The following is a 23,361-nucleotide window of genomic DNA, read 5'->3' as shown; positions in this document are numbered from 1 at the left end:
TGCAAGGGCATTCCGGGTCACATAACATTGCTCTTTGGAGGAGCACATCAGGTACGAAACAACTGAAAAACATGTCATAATGTTTCTTAGAGGGTCAAAATTTCTAACCCCAAATTCACAAAAACTTCTTCTTTGGGAAAAGCACAATATCGTGCCCTTCCCCGCCCTTATTAAGTATCGTGAACACCTTATCCTATTTGTCACTGCCAAAAGCTTCCCGTTGGACTCTATTGTATCAAAGTAAGACATCCGTTCATCAACACACTTTAGAAATGACCACCATGTGGGGTCAGCAGGAGCCATCAGGCATGCCATCGGCCACCTCTGTTACAACATAACCTATAAAATGGCCACGTGTGCAGGGGAGAGACAGATGGGTGGTGGGTGTGGGGCAGCCAGTCTGTGCCACTGCGGACCCCTTCCGCCATTGTAGCAGCAGATTTGGTTTGGACAGGGTGGCTACCGAGGGGTCAGTGTGGCTTTGTAGCGGTGACCGTTTGAGGTGGTGTCAAGGTCTATACCGCCACATCACAGAAGCTCCCCCACATCAGCATCCATCAGGAGGCAAGTAGAGGGAAGGGAAGTGGCCCCTTTGTCTAAAAAAGCTGCAGTAATGACCTCTGAACCCTGCCCCCTGACTCCCCACCCTCTCCTCAGTTCTCTAACCCCCCCAATCCATCTCAGTCCCCAGCCCTCTTGCATTTAACTAATACACTGTTGCCATGACAACAGTGACCTTTCACCTCCTTGCCCGGGCTCTTACATCTGTTATCAATTAAATGGACAGGAGCTTTTTCCCCACCCTCAGTTATATATATACACACACACACACACACACACACACACCCCTCTCTTTCACTCACACACAAAGGTGGTCTATAAAACATTGACTGAAAACCAGCTGTTCACTTTGGTGGCAAACTCCTTACCACTGTCCTAGTGATATCTGATTATTGGATATAAATATGATCAATCAATCTTGCATGAACCAATAAAACACCATCCAGTGTTGCATAATGAAATACGCTAGAGGGGAATGATATCTTATCAATGGATCAGTGTGGTCTAGGGAGAGTTATTGAACCACAACGGGCCTCCCAGGACTCTGAGGCGGTAATGATCTCTGTTCTCAAACAGACTACTCTCTGGCTCTAATCACAACTGACAGGAGGGTGAAGTTGATACACCTCTAACCTTGCACTACATTGATATTCAAAGAATTATCCAAAAATCAAGGCTTCCTTGGCTGTTTTGTTTTTCTTTCACTTGGAGGGATATTGTTGCATGGAATCCTTGAATCTCCATGAGAAATGTTTGATGAGTAAAGGTATTTGCAAATTGGTCGATGAGTTTATAGAAATATAAATAAATAAAAATCACAACTTTGCAGTATTGAGGAATGACAAGGCTATTCCTCTCAGAGAGTTGGTCACATTTTGTAAAAAAGTGCTAGAATAACCAATAAACTGTTTATGTTAATCAAATTGTGATTTGTTTAATTATTAGTTTGGTTTTGAAATTACAAATTCACATTGGTAGATGAGGTTTAGGAAGGGAGATAGAGCCAGTGGGTGTGAATTCACAAGGGGCCAGCAGATTTAAACAGTTATTGATCCAGGTCACACGTCAAGCCTGCTGGTGTGACCCTTGCTAGGGCTGGAGGTGGGGGTTGGGGTTGAGGGAGAGGAAGGAAAATTGGGAGAAACTAAAACACCATTGTATATCTGATCCAAACTGGACACAACAATGATAGTTTGTGGACTGCTGAGAAATAAAGCCTGTAAGGGTCACTAATGTAAAGGCACATAATCTGTTGCTGTCCAATGCAAACCATGTATCTCCAGATGTTTCTTTACAGCTTTAGAAAATTCTCATACTTCTAAGGCTAAATAAAAATATCCTCATTTTGGTGAGTTTGCATCCAGTGTAGCAGAGAGACAAAATAAGATTTGTGCCATTAAACAGACTCTCACAGAGGCAATCAAAATAATTATATGCTGTACTAATTTTCATAGTTTCCTTGACGCTGATATATTTCACACCACTCACTTTACAAGGAGCAAACATTTAAACGTCTTCTGTTCTTTCCCAGCCCATCTCTGCTTACCTATCTCCCTTTGAACGTCGCTTCTGGACCTTCTTGCCTTTTGGTCTCCTTTCACTGCCCACACAGTGGATGCCACCTGGTCCTGTAACACGCTGCGACTCCAGGCCCTTTGATGACTTTTTGAAGGTAAACTCGACTGCCTCGCCTTCCTTCAAGCTGCGGAAGCCTTCCATGTGCAGCTTGCTCTGAAAGGTGACACAGGAAGAGTGTTCAGCATCCAAATTATTGTTTGGGTGTTTGGGAAACTCCAGTTTTATGGTGACTTAATTCCTAATAGGTACGACAGGCAGAGTCAAACCACAAAGGGATGAATGAATGTTTTTTAATCTTGTTTTCCATCACAGACACACAGTGGGTAATTCTTAGTGGGATATATACTGTCTAGCAATAATTAGATTCTTCAAAACCTGCCATGTTACACAACCAGTGATCAAATCACCTCCACATTTGGCATGTGGATACTTTGACCCTTGAGAACAACCCCCACCTATTCTTCACTGTGTGATACCATCAGAGCCTGATAGCACTTATCAGGTATCTCGTATTTTAAGGTGATCATTTTGTCTCACCTGGTACACAAGCGCGCGCACACACACACACACACACACACACACTCTACAAAGCTTGCTGTTCCCACTCTGCTGATCAGTTTGTACGCACACTGCCCTGCATAAAAGGCACTGCTGCCTTAATGCTGTTTGTCTTTTTGAGTGGTAAATCTGACGAGGATAACCTTCAACCCCCTTCCAGAGGAACAGCATTCCACACTGTTGCCCCCACCCCGCACCACCCCATCCCTCTTCCCACCCACATCACAAAGCTCCACTGACACACTGACCACCACCACTAACCCTAAACTGCAGGATGCAGGGGTTAGTAATACGGTTGGGGGTGGGGTGAGAAGGCAGCATGGCTTCTCTGGGAGGTTGGGGGGTCAGGGAACATTCCTTGGATAGTTGTTTGGCAGAAAGACATACGGTAAATAAAAGATAAAATGTGAGGGAAAGCACAAATGATTGATATCTCCCTTTGATATCAGCTTGAATATGTGATGTTTTTTATGAAAGAAACATGATTTTATTTTGTAGCGTGTTTTACAAACACCAAACTTGGAGAGGCGTTTTAGCTGAAGTAGTCAACAATGGAGCAACAATGGAACTGGAGGTCTCAAATATGAGTAAACAGTAATGTTGGTTAGCTACATATTCACTGAATCTACACTGAACAAAACTATAAACGCAACACTTTTGTTTTTGCCCCCATTCATCATGAGCTGAACTCAACGATCTTACGATGTACACAAAAGGCCTATTTCTCGCAAATATATTCTCAGCAGATTTTGGTCCACTCCTCTTCATTGGCTATGCGAAGTAGCAGTCGGGTCAAGACCCCGATGAGGACAACGAGCATGCAGATGAGCCTCCCTGAGACGGTTCCTGACAGTTTGAGCAGAAATTCTTTGGTTATGCAAAACTGATGCACTGATGTTATAGCAGCTGTCCGGGTGGCTGGTCTCAGACGAGCCACCTCTTGAAGGTGAAGATGCTACATGTGGAGGTCCTGGGCTGGTGTGGATACACGTGTTCTGTGGTTGTGAGGTCGGTGGGATGTACTGCCAAATTCTCTGAAACGCCTTTGAAGACGGCTTTTGGTAGAGAAATGAACATTCAATTCACCAGCAAACAGCTCTGGTGGACATTCCTGCAGTCAGCATGCCAATTGCACACTCCCTAAAAACTTGCAACATCTGTAGCATCTGTGTGATCGACGTGCACATTTTCGAGTGGCCTTTTATTGTGGCCAGCCCAAGGCACACCTGTGTAATACCCATGCTGTCTGATCAGCATCTTGATATGCCACACCTGTGAGGTGGATGGATTATCTCGGCAAAGGAGAAGTGTTCACTAACACAGATTTTGACAGATTTGTGAACAATATTTGCGAGAAATAGGCCTTTTGTGTACATAGAGAAAGTCTTAGATCGTTGAGTTCAGCTCATGATGAATGGGGGCAAAAACAAAAGTGTTGCATGTATAATTTTGTTCAGTGTATGTTTCCCTTAAGTGACCTTTGTGGAGGTTCTTCTTGATCTTAGTGTCTTGCCAGAAACATTTCCGATTCCAGAGAAAAGACAAGGGAGATGAAGGCAGGGAAGGTGTGGTGCGGTTTTGAGAATAAAACCCAGAGATTGGCTAACACAACATGGGAAACCCCTCTCTAAAATTCCCTTGGTGCGACTGTGAGATTAACTTGTCACAACTATAGCAGACTGTTGACATAGAAAAAGATCCATGATGTAGCAGGTTTGTTTTCACAGACATTATCCAGTTTTTTTCTTTCTTTCATTTTTCAGTAAAGTCACATCCATCTGTTAATTAAGAACAACAGTCTGCCAATACCACCAGCAATCTGACTGAGCTTTTTCTTATTGTGAGGGTCCTCTTTAAACCACATCCAACAAAGGGATAATTTTAGACAGATTATCATTTAAAAGATACAAGTGGTAGATCTCCAAGACACAGCATCTAATTAAATCAACCATTAAGGACATTTAATGTTCTGAAAATTGTATTTGGAGTCATTACAAACACCTTCTGCAATTAAAAAACAAACAAACGCACCATCTTCTCTAATCCTGCAACACTGACTCACAGTTGAGCATCTGCTGCAAAGTCCTGATCAGCAGAATAACACGATTGGTGAGACATAATATTTGAGTGACAACATGGACGTCTGCAGAGCCCCAATCCCATCAGGCCTCTCTGGTGACCGTTAGCCCACTTCCTCTCCCATGTGTGGCCTTCCCCACCCCCAGAATGGACCCTCAGCAGCTACATGCCCACATCAGGTTATCCACACACACACATGCGCACGCACTCACGTACCAGTCAGGGTGGGGCCTTCAACTTCAAGGACCTGTTGTTGAGGCATTATAAGTAGGGTGTACTGTAAACTCTGTCCAGAATGTGTCTGGAAGCCAAGTGAGGCAGAGAAAGACATCAGAGCAGTGAGGGACAATAGCAGGACTGCTGCTGAGACAAAGAGGGGCTCGGTCACGGCCGAGGGGTGCTTCATTCGGATGCATGGCTCTATTGTCCACCTGCACAAAGGCCAGTGGACCCTGGGAGTTAATTTTCCTTGACACATGGCCACTAATTTTAGGGCTGAGGCCTTTTACATTGCCATAAGCCCTACACATCCATCATTGGCATACGTATGTCTACCTTTTTCTAGTGAAAGAGAAGGAAGTAAGCCATTGGTTACGCATTTCTTGTGGATAAAGTGAGGGCACAGTGTGAGGTTGGTAGGTCTGCAACTAACGATTATTTCATCATCGATTAATCTAATCGATTAGTTGTTTGGTCCATAAAATATCTGGTGAGAAATGTTTATCACCGTTTCCCTAAGCTTAAGATCATGTCCTCAAATTTCTTGTTTTGTCCACAACCCAAACATATTCTGTTTATTGTCATAGAGGTGGAAAGAAAACAGAAAATATACAGTTAAGAAGCTGGAATCAGAGAAATTTTAAATGACTCAAATTGATTAATTAAATTGGCACTGGACTGGATTCTTTTAAATGGCATATAATGGCAGTTGGGATTATACTTCTAGTAAAACCACCCATCCCTTTCCATCATCTTTTAAATGTCTAACTACTAGAGCACCAAGCTGTAAGTTTCTATCCCCAATTGAACTGATGTTTTGGATTTGCAAAATGATTAGTCAGGTACCAACTTCCTGTGTATAGTCAAACAATATTTCAGTTACAACGGTTGCATGGAACAATGAAATCTCTCTCTATATGCATCATCATATGCAGAAGGCAGGCCACTGAAAACCAGAAGCGAGTAAGAGCTGCTTGAGTCTGCAAACTGACTTCAACCAAGTGCGGAACCTGAAAGTTTTTCAGAGTAAAACATGGGAGATAAACCTACTTATATGGATGTATTTATAGTAAATAAATAGTAAATGCATTTTGGTAGAAAAATCTCTCCACAGCATGAGGCCTTGGATTGTGGGGTGGCATGATATAGACAAGGAAATGTACCTTAAAATAAAACCTGAGACATCCCTTCCTTTTTAAAGCTAGTATAACACAGTGCCACACACACAGAGGGGGATGAGTAGACAGCAAAGAGCCTTTAATCACTTTATGACAGGAACCTTGAGGTGAATGAGCAGCTAGTGGGGACTCCTCTCATTCACATGCTAAGCCTTTATCTTATCACACAGCAATGGAGGCGCTCACTCACACAAGAAATAGGAGGGAAATGCACCCCCACCTCCATACCTCCCACTTCACCAGTTGTATCTAAAAAAGATGAATGAAGATTTTGGTTAAGACAGTTTTCTTTGATCTCTTCAGACTGAGAAAGTAAAGATAAAACCGCAAGTATAGAGTGAAAAAACGTGTCTGAGTAGGCTACTACTAGTAATACTCATTGCAAACTTACATAAATATAGCCTACAGTATGTCAAGTGGTTGTGTTGTATTAAGCCAAGCGAAACAAGTACAGACAAGAAATCAATCAAAATCATGATTATTGCCTGAAATTGTATAGTGTTAAGCATATTTAACCTTAAAAAGAAGTGATCAATAATTTCTGTTTAGATGGTTTCCCTTCACTGTCAATCTATGATCCTAAACTAAAAATAATTTTAAAGGCATTCGTCATCAGATGCGATTAGAAATGGCTAAATCTGACATCCACTCGTCATATTCAAACAAAAACATAAGTGAACAATATGGAGACTTCAAACAGCTTCAGAAGAGGATTAATTAGCTACACGTTTCCTCCTCCTTAAAAAGTAGCCTACTAGTTTTCATGCAGCTTATACAGCACTCACTGTGATTTATAATCATCTTTAAGCATGGATGTCAAGTATTAAAAGTGCGTTAGCTCTAACCACACTCCATCACATTACATCAGTTTCCCACGAGGGAGGCCCCGCAGCTCTCCTTTGGCTGCAACACGTGTTCCCCTGAGGGAGAAACACACGCTGCAAAAAAACAACAACTAATCCATCTAAACCAGTTAAACATATCACACTATCTTAACTTTAATCAAACATAAAACGCATGCTCATGGAGTGTTAGTTCCCTTGTTTTGTTCAACGCACTTTATAATTTTATTCGGGTCTCTTATACTGAGATATTTCCAGTTTCGAATTTACTTACTAAGCTGAAGAAAAAAAAAAAAATTAATTATGCTGCATTGGAAACAGGTGGGATGATCTAATTCGTGCTGGTAAGTAGGCTACATATCTAGGAGATTTTGATGCTTTCGCGGTGTTGAGAGGCATGGGTCCTTTCGCGTTTAGAAGAAACAATCAGTGTTTTTGTACGTAGATCGTATCACTTTCAGCCCGCGAGCAGATAGTAGGCTAAATCCTACCTGATGCACAAACACGTCAAGCGGTTCCTCCAGTGGCACTCCCTCCCGGTTGGTCATGGACAGGAACCCGAAGCCCATGCGGACGTTGAACCATTTACACACTCCGACTCCGTGGAAAGACTGTGTATCCTCCTCGGTACTCGGTCCTTCATCCTCCTCAGTCTTACACACTCCTGCAATGAAAAGGTATACCTACTTACAAAAATAAAAAATAAAATCCGTATATAGCCCTACTGTTGAAAATGTGATTTTTTTTGCATACAGTGTATCCCCCCAAAAGCGCAACACTTCAAGAAGGTTTTTTAAAAAACTTTTCCTTCTCTCGCATTGCTGCATCAATGAAATTAACACACCAGTAACAATCTCAGCCTGTGTTTTGCCTTAATTCCGGATAAAGGTATCACACATTTTACGCTCTTCTTTCTAAACGAGTCAGCCACGAGTGTGCGCAAAATAAGTGCTCTTGGGGGGTTGCATGATGTCAGAATTTCTAAAGAGCGATTAATGCATTGATAGACACACGGATTGCACATCACGTGTGCGAACAATGCCTTAAAATGTCCCGTTACAATCAGATAGACAGCCCATCAGAAGACAACTTGATCGAGAACATTTTAAAAAGCAAAAGGCAACTTATTTTGTTACTCAACCTGGGAATGCTTGGTTAGAAACGGAGCCCATGTCTTCAGTTCTGCCTTGAGTCAAAATTAGCACCCAAGCTACAGTATCCTTTTTTTTCAGCCCTCAAGCTGGGTAATCCTCACAGATTGCCACTTTCATGCAAAATGCTGTGAAAAGCAGAAACTGCGCAGCGAGAGGGAAAGCGGAGAGGGAGGTAAACAAAAGGGGGCTGGTAACCTATTCCCCCTAAACAATGAGGTGGGGGGTGGGGGTCACCGGGCAAAATTTTTGCTGAAGAACCCCCCCCCCCCCCCAAAAACAAAATCTAAAATACAATGAAAGACACCCTAGCCCCTTCAGGAACCATTCAACCACTCCCAGATATTGGCTTACTCCACAAAAGCTCCTAACATACCTTCTGCCATGTTTGTGGGCCCGTTTACTCCCAGCGTACTGCTGCCTGTGTCCTCCTTTGCTTGAAACGCGTTTTCCACTCTCTCTCCTCCAGTGGTCAGCTCTGTTGGTCAATACAAATGACCATTTCTCATCCAACAAACCCCCCACACTCTCGGTCATGTCCACGTGATTCACAATCATACTCCCCAAAGGACATATTACATATTGTGTGATGGAAGGGCCCAAATGCGGGATGTGACCAATCACCTCTAACGAAGAATCCTCACAAAATCTTATGATATATCCATTCAGACTAATATGATACTCGCAGTAAGTTCAGTGACTTCAATCATTTACAATTACGTTAAATAATACTTTCGCATGTAAATATAAGTTTTTTTTATTTGCAGGACTTTGAAATGTGCTTTTATATTTTTCAAAGCCCACTGCCCTATCCAAAAAGGGTTTTAATTATGACATTAAAGGACCTGATGTCCTTAAAATTGGATCACAATTGTTACACAAGATGGGGGTGACAACAGTGAGGAAATAAACCTGAAGTGCCTGTTTTTAAAACATCCAGTTGGACGGGTTTAAGTGAATTTGGTTTAATTTGGGTGTTTTTAATTATGAGTCTATATTTTAATGAGACATTGCTAAGATTTATTGTAGCCTACTCCATGTCATCTCACATTTTGTCTGGTCATGTGTACATTCGTTTCCGTGCGTTCAGTGGGTTTGCTGCTTGCTGTCCTAACATGCCAAAGAAAGGATTTTAATGGCAGGCTAATCCAGATGAAACATTCAGGGGCGAGTGTTTTCTTCCCATGCAGCAGTCAATCTGAGTCAAACAACCGAGGTGGAGAGTCACAATGAAGAAGAAAACGAAAGCGGAGTTGAACTAAACAAACGGACTCGGAGCCAGTTTTTTTTAAACAGCCCACAATATGTGGCATCATGAAAACAAGCCAAGCTGGTCAAACGAATTCACGGATCGATAGTGATTGATCACATCATGTAAAGACGTTGACTCCTGTCTTTGTGGAATGATGGATGAATCAAGTACAGAGGAAACGATCTTTTAAGATTTAAATTCGAAGAGTCCAAAGCCTAAATAACAAATAATAATAATAATAATAATAACTTGAATATTTTACAAGGATGAATCGAAACGAAATAATAAAAACAACAAGGCAGCATAAAAACATAATGTATGCTACATGTGATTGTCAACATAATAGGTCTAAAGAAAAAGTTATACTAAAATATAGTTCATAAAGTTATACTAAAAAGGTAAAAATAAATAAATAAATAATACGTTATGATTATACAAACAAACTTCTAAAGAATAAACCACAAATCTATATGTATGCCTATATATTTGAATTAATAGTTTAGCTTAGATGTGTGTGAGGGAGAAACATTTATTAGGCTTAACATGAATTCATTTCCTTTTATAATAATAAGAATAATAAGAATATATTATTATTATTATTATTAACTATTTTGGATGTTTTGATGGACGGAAGCACCACTCCGCCTCCGTTTATAAAACGCCTGATGGTTTATAGGAAACCTGTCAGTTTCATCACAACTTCCACAACGACCCCTTGTGGCCCTCTATAGGCTGTAGCCTATCTCTGTATGTCCATTTTACTATAACCTACTTCTGACGTTTGAAACTTATTTCGGACGAGTATCTGAAATGGGCCTAGCCTACGCTTTAGGCCTAACTAAAGAGTATGACGAAAGAAATTGCTTGTGTTGTATTGTTGGTGCAATTGGAGATAATATAGACAATATAGGGTAATGGTGATGGAACATCTGCTTTAAATTGGCGCAAAATGTTTTACTGAGCTTTTTAAAATAGACAGTACTAATAGACATTTTATTAAGGCCTACTCCTGTTTGCTTTAATATTATAGTGTCAGAATTTCCTTCTAAAGCTGAATCTTCACGCCACCATATAACAAAATTCAGAAAATAGCCTACTGGGTTGCCAGCATACTAGAAAGCAATGTGCTCTACAATGAGAGGATGAAGTTTCTTGGACAACTATAGGCTATATCAGTTTATGCCTAGCCCGACAAACTGTTTACAGGCTGTCTCCTGTTCTTACTGTACCAGGTGCTCTATTACATCAATTTATCCAGTAGCCCACTTTTTTTAAACTAACATTTTATTTCCTTTAGGCTACCTGAGTGAAAGTAAGCCGCGGGGAGTCCCTTTTGACGACATGTTGCTTTATAATAGCCTAAACCTTCATTTCACATAAAGCCGGTAGCCACACTTCACTCATTAAATTGTACATCCCAACATCTAGACAGTTATGGCGTCATAATTTCCGACACTACTGAAGGAAGCATGGCTACTTCCCCTTGTGTTTTGTAAATGGCCACTAAGTGTCAGTATAACTCTGAAATCACCGTGCGGGGCAAGCCTCGGTCTGACAAACAGACGAGTTTTAAAACAGTTGACGGGTAGCTGTGTCTCCAGCTAAGAGATTTGACTCACAGTGATGAGTCATGGCGATGGCGCTTCTGAAATAATGGCACAATGAATCTTTGTAGCTGATATGCGGACATAGGCATCTATATTCATATGATGCTATTTTCCCATAAACGTTATCTTTCTGTCTGCGCAAGGCTCCGCAGCAATGCACGCACAAATGGACAAAACAGAGATCAGACGGGTCCCGCCTCTTTTGATATCCAAACGGACAGTGTGAAGGAGAAACCAACCAACCACGGAGGCTGGAAAACCCCTCAGGACACCATCACCGCAGAACATCACTCGAGCATCTCGACGCCGGTCATCTGTCCGGTGGATGGATCAGCTTCTGGGCGGGACGCGGCAGCCAGCTGGAGGAGTAATCCCAGAGAGTGACAGTTTGGAGATCAGTAAGTGAAACATCTCGATGGGAACAACATTGAAAACGCCATGTTACAGTATTACGAAATTTCAAGTTGTAAGGGAGACTGAATAAACTCTGTTATTCCAAATGTATGGAGCAATTTGGGAAGTGAGTTTCTCTTCACAGGCAACAATACAAAGCTCGGCAGAATGCAAAACACGAGGCTGCAGAAGAAAGTAAAATATCTGAATGCCAGACAACTGCTTCAGGTAGTCTGCTGCGATTGGACTGCAACCATGTAGCTACGTTTTAAGTTATGAATTCACAAGAATATGCCATTTGCAGATGGACACTTTGAAAAGTAGCACGTAGGTTGTGAGGTGAACTCTCCGTGCGGGGAGAGCAGAGACAGGACAGAGAGAGGTTTATTTGCGCTCCTGGTTCCGTCCACGCTGTTTGCAGCTTCCGCCACTCCAACCAAACATGGTAAGACTACGGAGGAAGGCTTGCATCGCTCTGTTTCTCTTTACGCTGTTCGTCTTTGGGACCATGATGGGGCTAAGGACCCTGAAGCCCAGTGACGGCTTCTCGGATTTGGCTCCGGGCTTGGATATCCTGCCGATGATAGGGGGCAAGATGGACCGGCGCTCCGTGTCCCGTGATGCCACCGCGTCCCCGGGTCAAGCCCGCCCGGCTGGCAGCAACACCAAAGCAATTTTGTCCAACTCCGGCCCACAGGGGACCATATTTTACGATGTTCACATATTTTACTACATCTGGTACGGCAACCCACACATGGACGGCAAATACATTCATTGGGACCACATCCTGGTCCCACACTGGGACCCCAAAATCGCGTCCAGCTACCCGAGAGGGAGACACATCCCGCCCGAGGACATCGGCTCCAGTTTCTACCCCGAACTCAATCCGTACAGCTCGAGGGACCCGGACGTGTTGGAGTCCCACATGGAGCAGATCGGAGCATCTGCAGCAGGTACAGTTCAATGATACAACGGGGAACCCTTGATTTTTTAGAAGAGAGATAGAAAAAAAGAGCTGTGCTGTTTTAGTGCTGAGCATCTGCAAGGAAATCTGGCCTCAGTAAGCTCAAAGTTTCACAGCTTTGCTTGAGGGGCACAAAATATTTTCAGCACCTCACATTCACTGGACAGCTCCCCACACGCTCAGCTCAAAGTCTCCGAATATCTGCTGCTGCGCATTTTCCTGCAGCACAGAGAGCGAAACTTATGACTTTAAAAGCTACAGTGATCAAGAGATAAACTTCTTAAGTCTACATTATGAGTAGAATACCTTCCTGCATCACACTTTAAATTGATTCAGTACTTATTAGTTAGTTTAATGTGTTTTTTCAACACACCCATGTCCCTTAGGACTTAAGTTGAAATCAATATCAAGCTATACATAGACCTATTTTTAATAATAATAATAATAATAATAATATGGAAAAACCCGAATTTAAAATGATCAATGTGATGTTTAATGCAATAGACTGTTTCACTTATATGCTTTTCAAGCACAGTCAAATGGTAATATTTTTGTAACTTAATTTAATCAGGTAGTCTCTTTGAGCTCTAGTTCTCCTTTTCATGAGACCACCTGTGAACAAAACATTTACAGTCAGACAACCAGCATTCAAGAAACCCATCCAAAGCGACAAATAGATTTAATAAAAATGATGGCAAAAGTCATAAAATGCATCTGATGATAAGTCTTAAAATCTCCAATCTTCGTCTGAGTTTAAAATGTGTGTAATCTTCTAAGGTTACGTTGGAGTGTGTGCTGCAGTTAAAAGGTTTAAGTAAAAGAAGAGATTCACATTATTAAATTATCACCCAGCTCTAATGTCCTTTATGTCTATTCTGAGAACTTCTGGCGTAGACCAGTTTTTGGTCATTTCATTAAATATTAAAAGGATGTTGTCTTTTTAAAAACTTGTATGGCTTCTCTAAAAGACAGCAGAGTCCTGTCGCCTGGTATTGAGTAACAGCCCTGAATGTCCAGCCATCAGCAGGCTGCACATGATAGGCCCTGATGTTACTCTTCTGTGGGTTATTGTACACCATCCAGAATGATGACCAGACCATCCATCCCTTTTGAAACCTCAGAGCCTTTACAGATGGATGATGGGAGTGCCGTCTCACAATGCTTAGTTAAAAACAGTCCATTTAATTAGACACCACAGCCAGCCAAACTCTAAATAGTTCCAACTGACTTGATGACTGATTACCCACCACTTCACAGAGGTCCATAAATAAAGTGACAAGCCGCAGCCATATTCTTAATACTCACAGATATAGCTGGGTATTGTAATCTAATAGTCCCTACAGGTCTACAGCAAGCAGACACAAGTTTAATGAATTAGCTTTGAGTGCATGTCCGATGTGCCAGATCCTCTCTGATGCCAGACACCATTGTGGCTGATATGAAGCTATTTCTCCGCCAACATCACAGAATGAGGAAGCATTTTCTCTACTGGAATTTACAAGCTGTCAGACACTCGAGATGTGCAGATAGATTGCCACTAGAACAAGACATACTAAATAGTCCAAAGATGATGGGTGCATATTCACCAATCAAGTGCAGTTTATTGATGATGGGCAGGTACACATTCAAATAAAAAGAGCCAACTATCCTCAATACAGACATGGATGGATAACTGAACAGATCTACCGGGCACAGGCCCAAGAGATGCAAATGACCAAAAAGAAACACAAATCACCACAAAGTGATGCAAAATAACCACAATGAGACGTTAATTCACCAAAAATGACAGACAACCACAAAGAGGTGCATTTTGCTCTTTTATGGTGTCTTGCTCCTATTTTCTATTTGGGAGGGGTCAGTGGCTTTTTTAGATATCTCTGCCCAAGGACCCATTGTCTTATAATCCGTCATGCATACATCATCTTGCCACAAACCATACCAGGATCTGAGTCCTGTAAAATATGTGCTGTAATTACCCTAATGGATGACCAGGGCAGAAATCTTACAGCGTCTTCAATAAAAGGGCAACTGTGTTCTTTCAATGCTCTCAGATGGGTAAAACTGTGTGAAGGGCTGCGTGAAAATGTCAGCGTTGATTAATGAAAGCAAAGGTTTCTGAGCACCCATTTCTCCCCACAGGATTGTCAGCGTTTCTTACAATCAGCATAAAATCCATACATCATTTCAACAATGCATAAGATTTTAGATGTTTATATAGATTTTGGACATAGGTTCTCAGCAGTAAATGTCTCTGAGGTACTGACCAGTGTCTTTGGTCCGGGATGGACGATGAGACTCATGACTTTCTGTGTGTCTCCAGGGGTTCTGGTCCTGTCCTGGTATCCTCCTGGTATGGCTGACGACAATGGGGAACCCACAGAGGATTTGGTACCTGCCATACTGGATGCTGCATATAGGCACAACCTCAAGGTAAAAGGCATCAGCATCACACAAAGTCAGGAAAGAGTCCAAGGCTCTAATAAGAGTAATGAATCAAATCTATTCAGCTCAATTTTGTACTGCATGCTGTAAGTTGTTGCAGGAAAATGAATGTTGACTGTTCAATGATTTGTCCATTTTAATTCAGCAGCTGTTGATGGAAGAGTTGGATTTCCACCAATAATGCTTTGCAGTGGGTGTTTAAAACTTTTTATTGTCTCTATTTTTATTTATCTAACCGTTAATTCCCACTGAGCCAGCCTGTTTTGCAAGGAAGACCTGGCCAAGACGACAGCATAAAAAGGTGCAGACAAAACAATAGAACATCAGTCAACAGATAAAACAATACCAAAACACACAATAATACTAAAAGGAGGCTAAGAACAGAGGCAGTTAAGAAGTTTACAATTGTCTTATTTTGCGAGACATACCAGATTTATCAATTTAATTTTGTTTAGCAGACTGTTGCAAGTGGCTGGAGCAGAAAATCTGGTAGAGATGATCAACAGCTACACCACACCTTATTGTCTGCATAGTAATGAGAATTAGTTTCATTAACGCTAAACATCTACATTATTTATGTAAGGAGAAAATAAAAGCAAGCCTAGCACAGAACCTTGAGGCACAATTACAGAAAGGCAACAACTGACATAGACAATGTGCTGTATAGTGGTATTAAAGTAGGCTAATTGTGTAAAACCCAGCTTGTTGAACTCAAATGTCAGTGTCTGAAGTGATGATGCCCATTAGTTTATTTCTGAATGGCTGCCAGAATATAAAAGAAGCAGAGGTGCTATTTGTAAATATGTCTCTCCCTCCAACAGTGACACAGGAGCTAGCTAATTAAGCTAAAGCTTAATTGATGCTTCACAGATGTGAGCAGAGAGATTGACACTGCTCAGGACAGTAATCTCAAAGCAGCTACTGTGCTGTGGTGAGTTACACAGAAGTGGCAGTTTCTTACTTGTTCCGCTGCCTCCTGTAAAGCTGTCTGTGCTACTTGGGGAGTTGGATGTTTGAAGCATTAAAGCATTAGAGCAAAAGCAGGTCAAAGAGCTACTACTGGATCTGTTGTTCAGTGAGCCCTGAATGGGGGGGGGGGGGGGGCGGACACCAATTGCCAATTAGGTTGGAAAATAGGAATAGGAAATATCTGCCGTCCATGTTGGTCCTTCCACTGACTGTCACCGTATCGAAGGCTTATTAAACTTTTACAGGGAACGCTTGCTAGTAATGCGATACAATACATGTGAGACGCTCTCCAGATAAAGACAGAGAGGAAGGGTAAAGAAAGATAAGAGACTGTGACAGTGTCTTTCATGGCGTAGCTGTCAGTTTTTGATTAACAAAGTGACACAGTGATCAGAGTTTGAGGTGTTTTTTGTCAGACTTCCTTTGAGTATAAGAGGGATGCATCACGTGATCATATGTTTATGTGCATGTTAGAAGCTGCTCAGAAGCCAAAGTCAGCCTTCTTTCTGGATGAATTTGAAATGACATATAAGAGAGACAGGAAAGAGTTTTCCTCTGTCAAAGCATATGCCATTAATAAAACACCAGCACCATTTACACTACATGTTTAAGAAAAAACACCCAGCTGACATGCTAGGGGCCCAAGAACCAGATATAAGCATTAGCATTACTGTAAGGTTTTGTTTGTTACTATGATTTATAGAGCTGAAACTGAATGATCTCTGTTAGGGTAAGACAAGAATGCATGGATCAGACATGCAATACTGAGCTGATGCGGTCTTACACATAATGCTGTCAGGAGAGAAGCTAATAGATCGACTTTAATGCCATGCTCTATTGTCATCAGGGACACGGCAAGCATGACATTTTCGTAAAAAGCATGAAGGAAGTGTGTGTGGAAAAAAACGACCATGACATGCTTTCTCCAGATCAACTGAACATTTCAGTATCTCATTAAAACAAGAAGGAAGTGCTTATCTTTGTGTCTCATGAAAGCACTTAGAGGATCACAATCAGGGAACAGAGCAGAGACTAAAATTATTCTGTGTGCAGCAGCATGTTGAGGAGCCTCTTCCACTTTTCCTTGTTTTTGATGAAATCCTCCCAGTCCCTCTGCACAGAAGGAAATTTATCTTTGGAGTGCTTCTTCTTGCATAATTTTAGCAAAATGCTGACAAGGTGAAGAACATTGGTTCTGATAATTTTGAGCTATAATGCACATTTCAATGCACGTTTTCAAAATAAAATCTTTGCTCTTTTAGACAGAAAGTGTGTGTGTGTGTGTGTGTTGGGGGGGGGGGGGGGGGGGCGAGGAGGGCGAGGAGGACAGATGGTCCCACAGGAGTAGTGGCAATAGCCAAAATGTATGAGATCAGGATTAGGGAAACACAAATATCTGCAATCTGCTTTTAGTAGCAAAGAGACTACCATCCAGCCTGAGAAATGCTTGTGACATTGGCAGTTTTGTTTGAAACATCAGGCCCTTGGAGAGTCTGTATGATTACACAATGATACAGAAATAAGACCAGAACAAACCAGAAAGAATTATCTCTTTAGCATGTCAATAAAACAATTTAAATGTTTATGCCATGATAGAGGGATGGGATACCTGTCTATATGCACCTTGTTTCCCTAATTGGGGATGAGGATTACAGTGAGCTGGGCTCTCTTCCTCACTAACTGCTTGACAGATCAATCTAAGACAGCATGTGAATGACTTTACAGTGGTTTTATGTAGCTCTGTGGGGCATTAACCTTTCCAAGATTCATGGCCGAATCAAGCTATTAGGGGGGTGTGGGCAAAAATTTGCTCTTTGTTGTCAGTTGGATGTCAGTTGCTCTTGGTTGTCACACACCACCTTCTATGAGCTAGCTCTGCTAGCTAGTACAACCTGCAAGTTATGAATATGCCCATTAAAAATATGTTAATGTTTAACAGGATGAGATGAGAGAAGGATTTTGCTTGCTGTTAACTGAACAATTAACACAGGGAGACAGAATTAGAACCTGAAAAATGTTTCAATACAGAGCCCCTCTTCAAATGACTGCAGTTACATTTTGCCTGGTTGATAGCCTTGCCAAGATAAAAACACACTGGCCCCTCTTTGGGTAATGCTGCACAGGAAAGGAATGTACTTTATTATATAAGTTGAGCTGTATTTCAACAGCACCCACACACAGCTCGTGTATCTAGTATTTTGTACGGCAGAGTTGGAGAGCAGATCACATGGAGCCTCCACAGAAGTGCTGCCCCTCGACCTCAGCTTGAAGTGGAGCTGAAATAGTTCTTCCGCCCAGGGGAGGGTGGGGGCCATTTGGTGGTGGTGGGGGGGGGGTTGGTAGCAGGGTGCAGAAGGGAGGGAGGGCAAGCGTGTATTGTGGTTCCCATGACTCAGTTTGCCTCTCTGAACAATCTGCACCCTGAGGGGCTGTAAAGGTTCTATTCAGTAAGTAGGCCATGTAGCTGCATGTACACAGGGGAATAGGGCCCTGGGGTGCCTTATGATGGCATAAACCACAATTTCTTGTTTGAAGATGCACGGAGTAGCTAAATTTTTACATTGACCCTTATGTGACCCTTCATTATTATGTGTGTGTCCTCTGAATTTGACCACTGAATCTGATGCTCTCGCTTACAAAAATGTGCAGAGATTTGTAATAACAACATAAGGGTATGTGTCTCTGGCAGAAAAGCTCTGACAGAGCTCTGGGAGATGAGAGAGGAAAAACGCTATATGGACAGGAGTCCTAATGCTACTGTTTCAAAATCAAAGAATACATGTATTAATCAGAACACTCGCATAAGAACATAGCACTTGCAGAGCGCATGCAGAAACGGCCGTTTGGCTTGCAGCTCTGTCTCTCTCAGCGCTGTCCATAGTTCTGAAACAACAGCTAAGCAATAGTCACTTGTATCGCAGCCAACAAATTGACATAGCCTCTGGGAGGGAACATCAGAATCATCTAATATGACTTCAATCCAAACATGATGCGAACAAGTTCGCCCAAATATTGGCAGGGCATGTCCCTACCGTCCATGTGCAAACCTATGCCCTTGTCTGGGATTTTATCTTTGTGTTGGCTCATATCCCTCTCTTAGTGATTTCTGCATGACATGGCACTAAATTCCACTCTGCTCAGCATAAATCATGCTGGGGTTTTTCCAGGCTCATGCTGTCAATGTTTATGAGGTATTAAAATGCGTTGCCTCTGTCACATTTACTTCTAAATTACCACAGAGTAATAGGCTAAGTGTGTCTGGAAAATGAGCTGAGTTTTCTACTGGCCTGCGCTCGGCTTCAGTGAACAGGAGATCATAACAGCCCCCCCCCCCCCACACACCTCCTTGTGGATGATAATTATGTGGCTTCATATCCTCTAACTCCTCACAGTTTTTCAAAACAAGTTCATATTTGATCTCACTTTACTGGGCTGTTACTTTATAAGACGTTCAGAGTTATGGCTTCAGAAACACTGAAACAATGATTTACTCAGATGGCCAACATATTTTGCCAGCAAAGTGCATCTCCATTAGTGGTCCTGTTTTTTTCTTGCCTCCAGCTGACAGTTTATCTATGGCTATTTGCAGTATAAAACAATTTGTTAGTCTTTAGCCTATTCCAAACATCACTTTAATCCATTAATACACTTAGGGTCAAAGTCATAGTGACACACTCACAGCAATACAGCTTCCCTATAGTAAACATTTTAACAGGAACACCATCAACGAAATTAAATGCGGTGAAGAAAAATGGAAATGAAATCTTTTTTATCATTGTGAAGTTCTTGTTCTAGATAGTGATATATCTTTAATCTTGCTAATTCTGTCAGTGATGCTGCTTTTTAGCCATGCTAATGCTGTGGATCTAGGGATGGCAATGTCATTCTGCTGGTTGATCACTTTGGTACCGGCTATAAAATGGATTGCCATGATATTTTGCATAGACAGTCATGCTACACCCACAGGAAAAATCCCTCTCTGCAACAATTCTATGTCCCCCTCAGGATGAATCGTAATAACTCTGCTGATCACTTAAGATTTCTTCTGTCACCACCATCAGGTCCAAATCTTGATTTGTCTTGATTTGATTTGGGTTGTGGCCTGCTTAATATTGGCATGTTAGCATGTTGATGTTAGCATTTAGCTCAAAGCCTCACAGATTATCGCTGAGTCTTAGTCTTCTTCAAGCGAAATACTGGGCTAAAATACAAACTTTCATTAGTTTTTATCACTCATAAGGAATCCTACAACATAGGGCATGTCAGCATTCTGTATCTCACTCGATGACATCTTAATCCATTTAGTTGCTGCTGACCTCCATCCTCTTAAAAGGCCCTTTCCTTTTTCCTTAACATTCTTTCCCTTCGGTGTCCACACAGTGTTTCACTTGTATCATACATTATTCAAAGTTGCTGAATTCTCTTGCTGTGCCTTTAAAATATTCAACTTGAGCAGTTTTTGTGTCACTTCAGGTCCCTTGTTCCTCTGCTGCTTTTGTTCATCAATTGCAAATACCCTTTTCAAACAGGGCCATTAACTGAGTGATACTAAAGCCTCCAGATGGGCACCACAGGGTGGAAAATCATCTCCTACAATGTGACAGAATCTGTCACGAAAATGAAAGTGTGAAAACACTTTACAGTCACATTCTGTCCAAACGGATCTGCTTGAATGGCTAACTGTGGTATGCTGTACTGGTGGCCAAAGTCAGTGTTATACTCTTTTATTTATAGGCTTTTAGAAAACCTGTAAACAAGTAAAGTCACCTGTAATGTGTCTTTCTGCATGTTTTCCTAGGTTGCATTTCACATCCAACCATACAGGGGGCGAAACGACCAGAGTGTGCATGAAAACATCAAGTACATCATTGACAGGTAGGCACTCATTTGGCTGCACTTCTCCATCACTGACTCAAATTAAATAGAAAACCTTTAAGATTTCATGGACAGTTGAAAGAGCAGTAGTTACAAAAATTGTAATACTTTTAGAAAGCATTTCCGAAGGCCAGTTTCATGACTCATGAATTAGTTTTTGAAGCAAAGGGTTATTTTTCCATCCTTTTAGGTTTGATTCTCTCTGAAAAGGATCACTTGTCAAGTATATACAAACTCGACAGCCCAACCCCCCAGTTGCAAATGGCTTGTTAAAGAATTTAAGTGCCATGAGGTCAAAATATACACATCACAAGAAATGTCAGAGATTGTCAAGAAAATTACTGAGCAGATTTGTGCGCCCCAGAGGACAGACAATTTCCATTTTCAGCATGAGCTTTCTTGTGTTTTGCTCATGTCCCACAGTCACCTTGAAACTCAAGAAATCTAATAATCTAACAGGCAGATTGGAGTGACACTTACTGATCACATTAAAGCTCCTTAGGGGACAAAACCCTATGAATTTTAATGACCCCCATGTTGTTTTATGTATCCGTAGACTGAAGAGAAACATTTTTTTTTTTACATTTTTTGCCACACTACTTTGTTGTCAAGCCTTGCAAAATCATCAGTTTGCTGCTGCGTGATACAAGACCATAGCAGCCTCTTGATTTAATCAACTAATCCTTAATAAACTAATTGTTTCAGCACTGGTCTACTATGTTATTATTTTACTGTATTTTTGTCTTTAAAGGTACGGTGACCACGGAGCCTTCTACAAGTTTACATCCAGCACTGGAAAGAGCCTTCCTCTATTCTACATCTACGACTCCTACCTAACTTCACCAGAGTCCTGGTCTGAATTTTTGACTCCCACTGGCTCCCACAGTGTGCGCGGCTCAGCCTATGACTCCATCTTCATTGCCTTGATTGTGGAGGAGCGCCACAAACACGACATCCTGGCAAGTGGCTTTGACGGCATGTACACTTATTTTGCTTCCAATGGTTTCTCCTTCGGCTCTTCTCACCAGAACTGGAAAGCCATCAAAGCTTTTTGTGACGGCAACAATCTCCTCTTCATCCCCAGCGTTGGACCTGGTTATATTGACACCAGCATCCGACCGTGGAACAACCACAACATGCGTAACAGGGTGAACGGTCGCTACTATGAGACGGCCCTGCAGGCGGCGCTGAATGTGAGGCCAGAGATTGTCACCATCACATCTTTTAATGAATGGCACGAGGGGACACAGATAGAGAAGGCTGTGCCTAAAAAAACAGTGACCCGTGTGTACTTGGACTATCAGCCACATGGACCAGATCACTACCTGGAGTTGACCCGCCGCTGGGCGGAGCAGTTTAACAAAGAGAAGGAGCAGTGGCTGATGTGAGCTTTCATCAAACTGACTTGAATCAGCATGCTCTACGGAAGCGTGTGTACACATGAAAGAGGACACAAGAGAGCAAATCTAGAGATTGAGTGCATCAGGACATGCTTTTACCTTTTAATTGACCGGATCTGAGTTTCTGCAAGCGTGCGTGCGTGTATTTGTGCACACATCCTGATCTGAAAGAATCTAACAGAATGAGACACTAATGTTGATCTTCCCTGTACCCCGGTTTAGAGTTTGTCAAAATGGTGATGCCATGGAGTTTTAAAAGCAACAAGAAAGGGTTAAGCATGCAAGTGACGAGCTTTTATTGCAGAAAGACGAAAAGATTGATACCACTTTTACATCTGTACATTATATATGAAGCCGCAGCCAGCTTCTTATTTAATGTTAGCTTAAGAAGTTATGGTTTTACGAGGGGCTATATGGAATATTTGTTGGCCAGGTTAAAGGACGTTCTGTGATCTCCGCTGGTTGCTGGCAACCTTATTGTTACAATATTCTTAACTGAATCACCACAAGAAAGTGAAGTATATTTCCCAGTATGTCAGACTATTGCTTTTAGGAGTTTTATTTCAAATCATACTAAAATATTTCAGTAGATTCATATGATTTCAAATGTTCCTAATTCTGACAAAGAAGCTTCACAAGTTTAAATCCTCTTTAAGAAACTAAAAAGTATATTAGTTGGTATGTAAAAATAAAACACCCTTATGTATTTATAGATTTATAGCATGCAGATTATCACTGCTCCTCTCCACTGTATTAACCAACAAAGATGCGCATTGTCCAAGTATGTCAATTTATTTGGCAGGCAAAGCAAGTCAGACAGGCCGTTTGAAGAGCAGTTACACTAAACTTGGCCATAAGGTTGTAAATGGAAGTCAGAATTGTGCTTAAGTTTTCCTAATATTCACAGACCTATGTGATAATCAGATATTTTTGTGTAATTCCCTTTATGGAAAGAAGCCATGTTCATTGTGTGCACACATTACCTTCTTTCACTAAGTGAAAACAAGAGAATCAAAGGTTGAAAGTGTTAAGGCTCATTGTTTTGATGTGGTTATATGAATAAAAAGGATTGACTGAGGCACTTTGCTAAGTGGATTCACGTGATTTATTTTCGATAAAATCTTCCTGTCTACTAACATAAAAAGGTACTTTTAGAAAGGCAATTTTGAGATCTTTCATTAGATTTTGGCTGTGAAGGACACTTTTTTTCAACACTTACAATCTCATTCTTGCTTTTACACTTCATAAAGAATCAATCGAGTAAAGTCCAGACACTTACAAATACAGAGACCT

General features: G+C 41.5%; 2 protein-coding genes and 1 long non-coding RNA gene across 3 annotated transcripts; 1 reads left to right on the top strand and 2 right to left on the bottom strand.

Moving 5' to 3' along the window:
* Nucleotides 1-2,103: 2,103 nt before the first annotated feature.
* Nucleotides 2,104-8,342, bottom strand: LOC119919217 (protein lin-28 homolog A-like). Its single transcript, XM_038739653.1, has 3 exons — nt 8,157-8,342; nt 7,507-7,679; nt 2,104-2,292 (listed from the first exon to the last, which is right to left on the bottom strand). Exons 1-3 carry the CDS (start codon nt 8,185-8,187, stop codon nt 2,104-2,106), a joined length of 393 nt encoding a protein of 130 aa, XP_038595581.1. The 5' UTR covers nt 8,188-8,342.
* Nucleotides 6,230-7,294, bottom strand: LOC119919218. Its single transcript, XR_005447660.1, has 2 exons — nt 6,959-7,294; nt 6,230-6,422 (listed from the first exon to the last, which is right to left on the bottom strand). It is a non-coding gene; the product is annotated as an uncharacterized LOC119919218 (long non-coding RNA).
* Nucleotides 8,343-10,960: 2,618 nt separating the features above from the next.
* Nucleotides 10,961-23,154, top strand: LOC119919215 (glycoprotein endo-alpha-1,2-mannosidase-like protein). The gene is made up of 4 exons (XM_038739651.1): nt 10,961-12,371; nt 14,703-14,812; nt 20,592-20,668; nt 21,420-23,154. Exons 1-4 carry the CDS (start codon nt 11,861-11,863, stop codon nt 22,054-22,056), a joined length of 1,335 nt encoding a protein of 444 aa, XP_038595579.1. The 5' UTR covers nt 10,961-11,860; the 3' UTR covers nt 22,057-23,154.
* The last annotated feature ends 207 nt before the right edge of the window (nt 23,155-23,361 follow it).

Source organism: Micropterus salmoides, unplaced genomic scaffold (genome assembly GCF_014851395.1).
Source record: "Micropterus salmoides isolate LMB-PRFRI ecotype aquatic unplaced genomic scaffold, ASM1485139v1 Ms_hic_scaffold_262, whole genome shotgun sequence".
NCBI classification, from domain to species: Eukaryota; Metazoa; Chordata; class Actinopteri; order Centrarchiformes; family Centrarchidae; genus Micropterus; species Micropterus salmoides.
The sequence above is the reverse complement of the archived record's forward strand: the minus strand, read 5'-3'. Positions and strand labels throughout refer to the sequence as shown.

Bases quoted from the DNA above. Each gene is read 5' to 3' on its own strand.
- LOC119919217 (XM_038739653.1), bottom strand. From the start codon at position 8,187: ATGGGCTCCGTTTCTAACCAAGCATTCCCAG. The intron at 7,680-8,156 runs GTTGAGTAACAA...TTTTCATTGCAG, and splicing joins TTCTAACCAAGCATTCCCAG to GAGTGTGTAAGACTGAGGAG. The intron at 2,293-7,506 runs GTAGGATTTAGC...GTCACCTTTCAG, and splicing joins TTGACGTGTTTGTGCATCAG to AGCAAGCTGCACATGGAAGG.
- LOC119919215 (XM_038739651.1), top strand. From the start codon at position 11,861: ATGGTAAGACTACGGAGGAAGGCTTGCATCGCTCTGTTTCTCTTTACG. The intron at 14,813-20,591 runs GTAAAAGGCATC...ATGTTTTCCTAG, and splicing joins CATATAGGCACAACCTCAAG to GTTGCATTTCACATCCAACC. The intron at 20,669-21,419 runs GTAGGCACTCAT...TTGTCTTTAAAG, and splicing joins ATCAAGTACATCATTGACAG to GTACGGTGACCACGGAGCCT.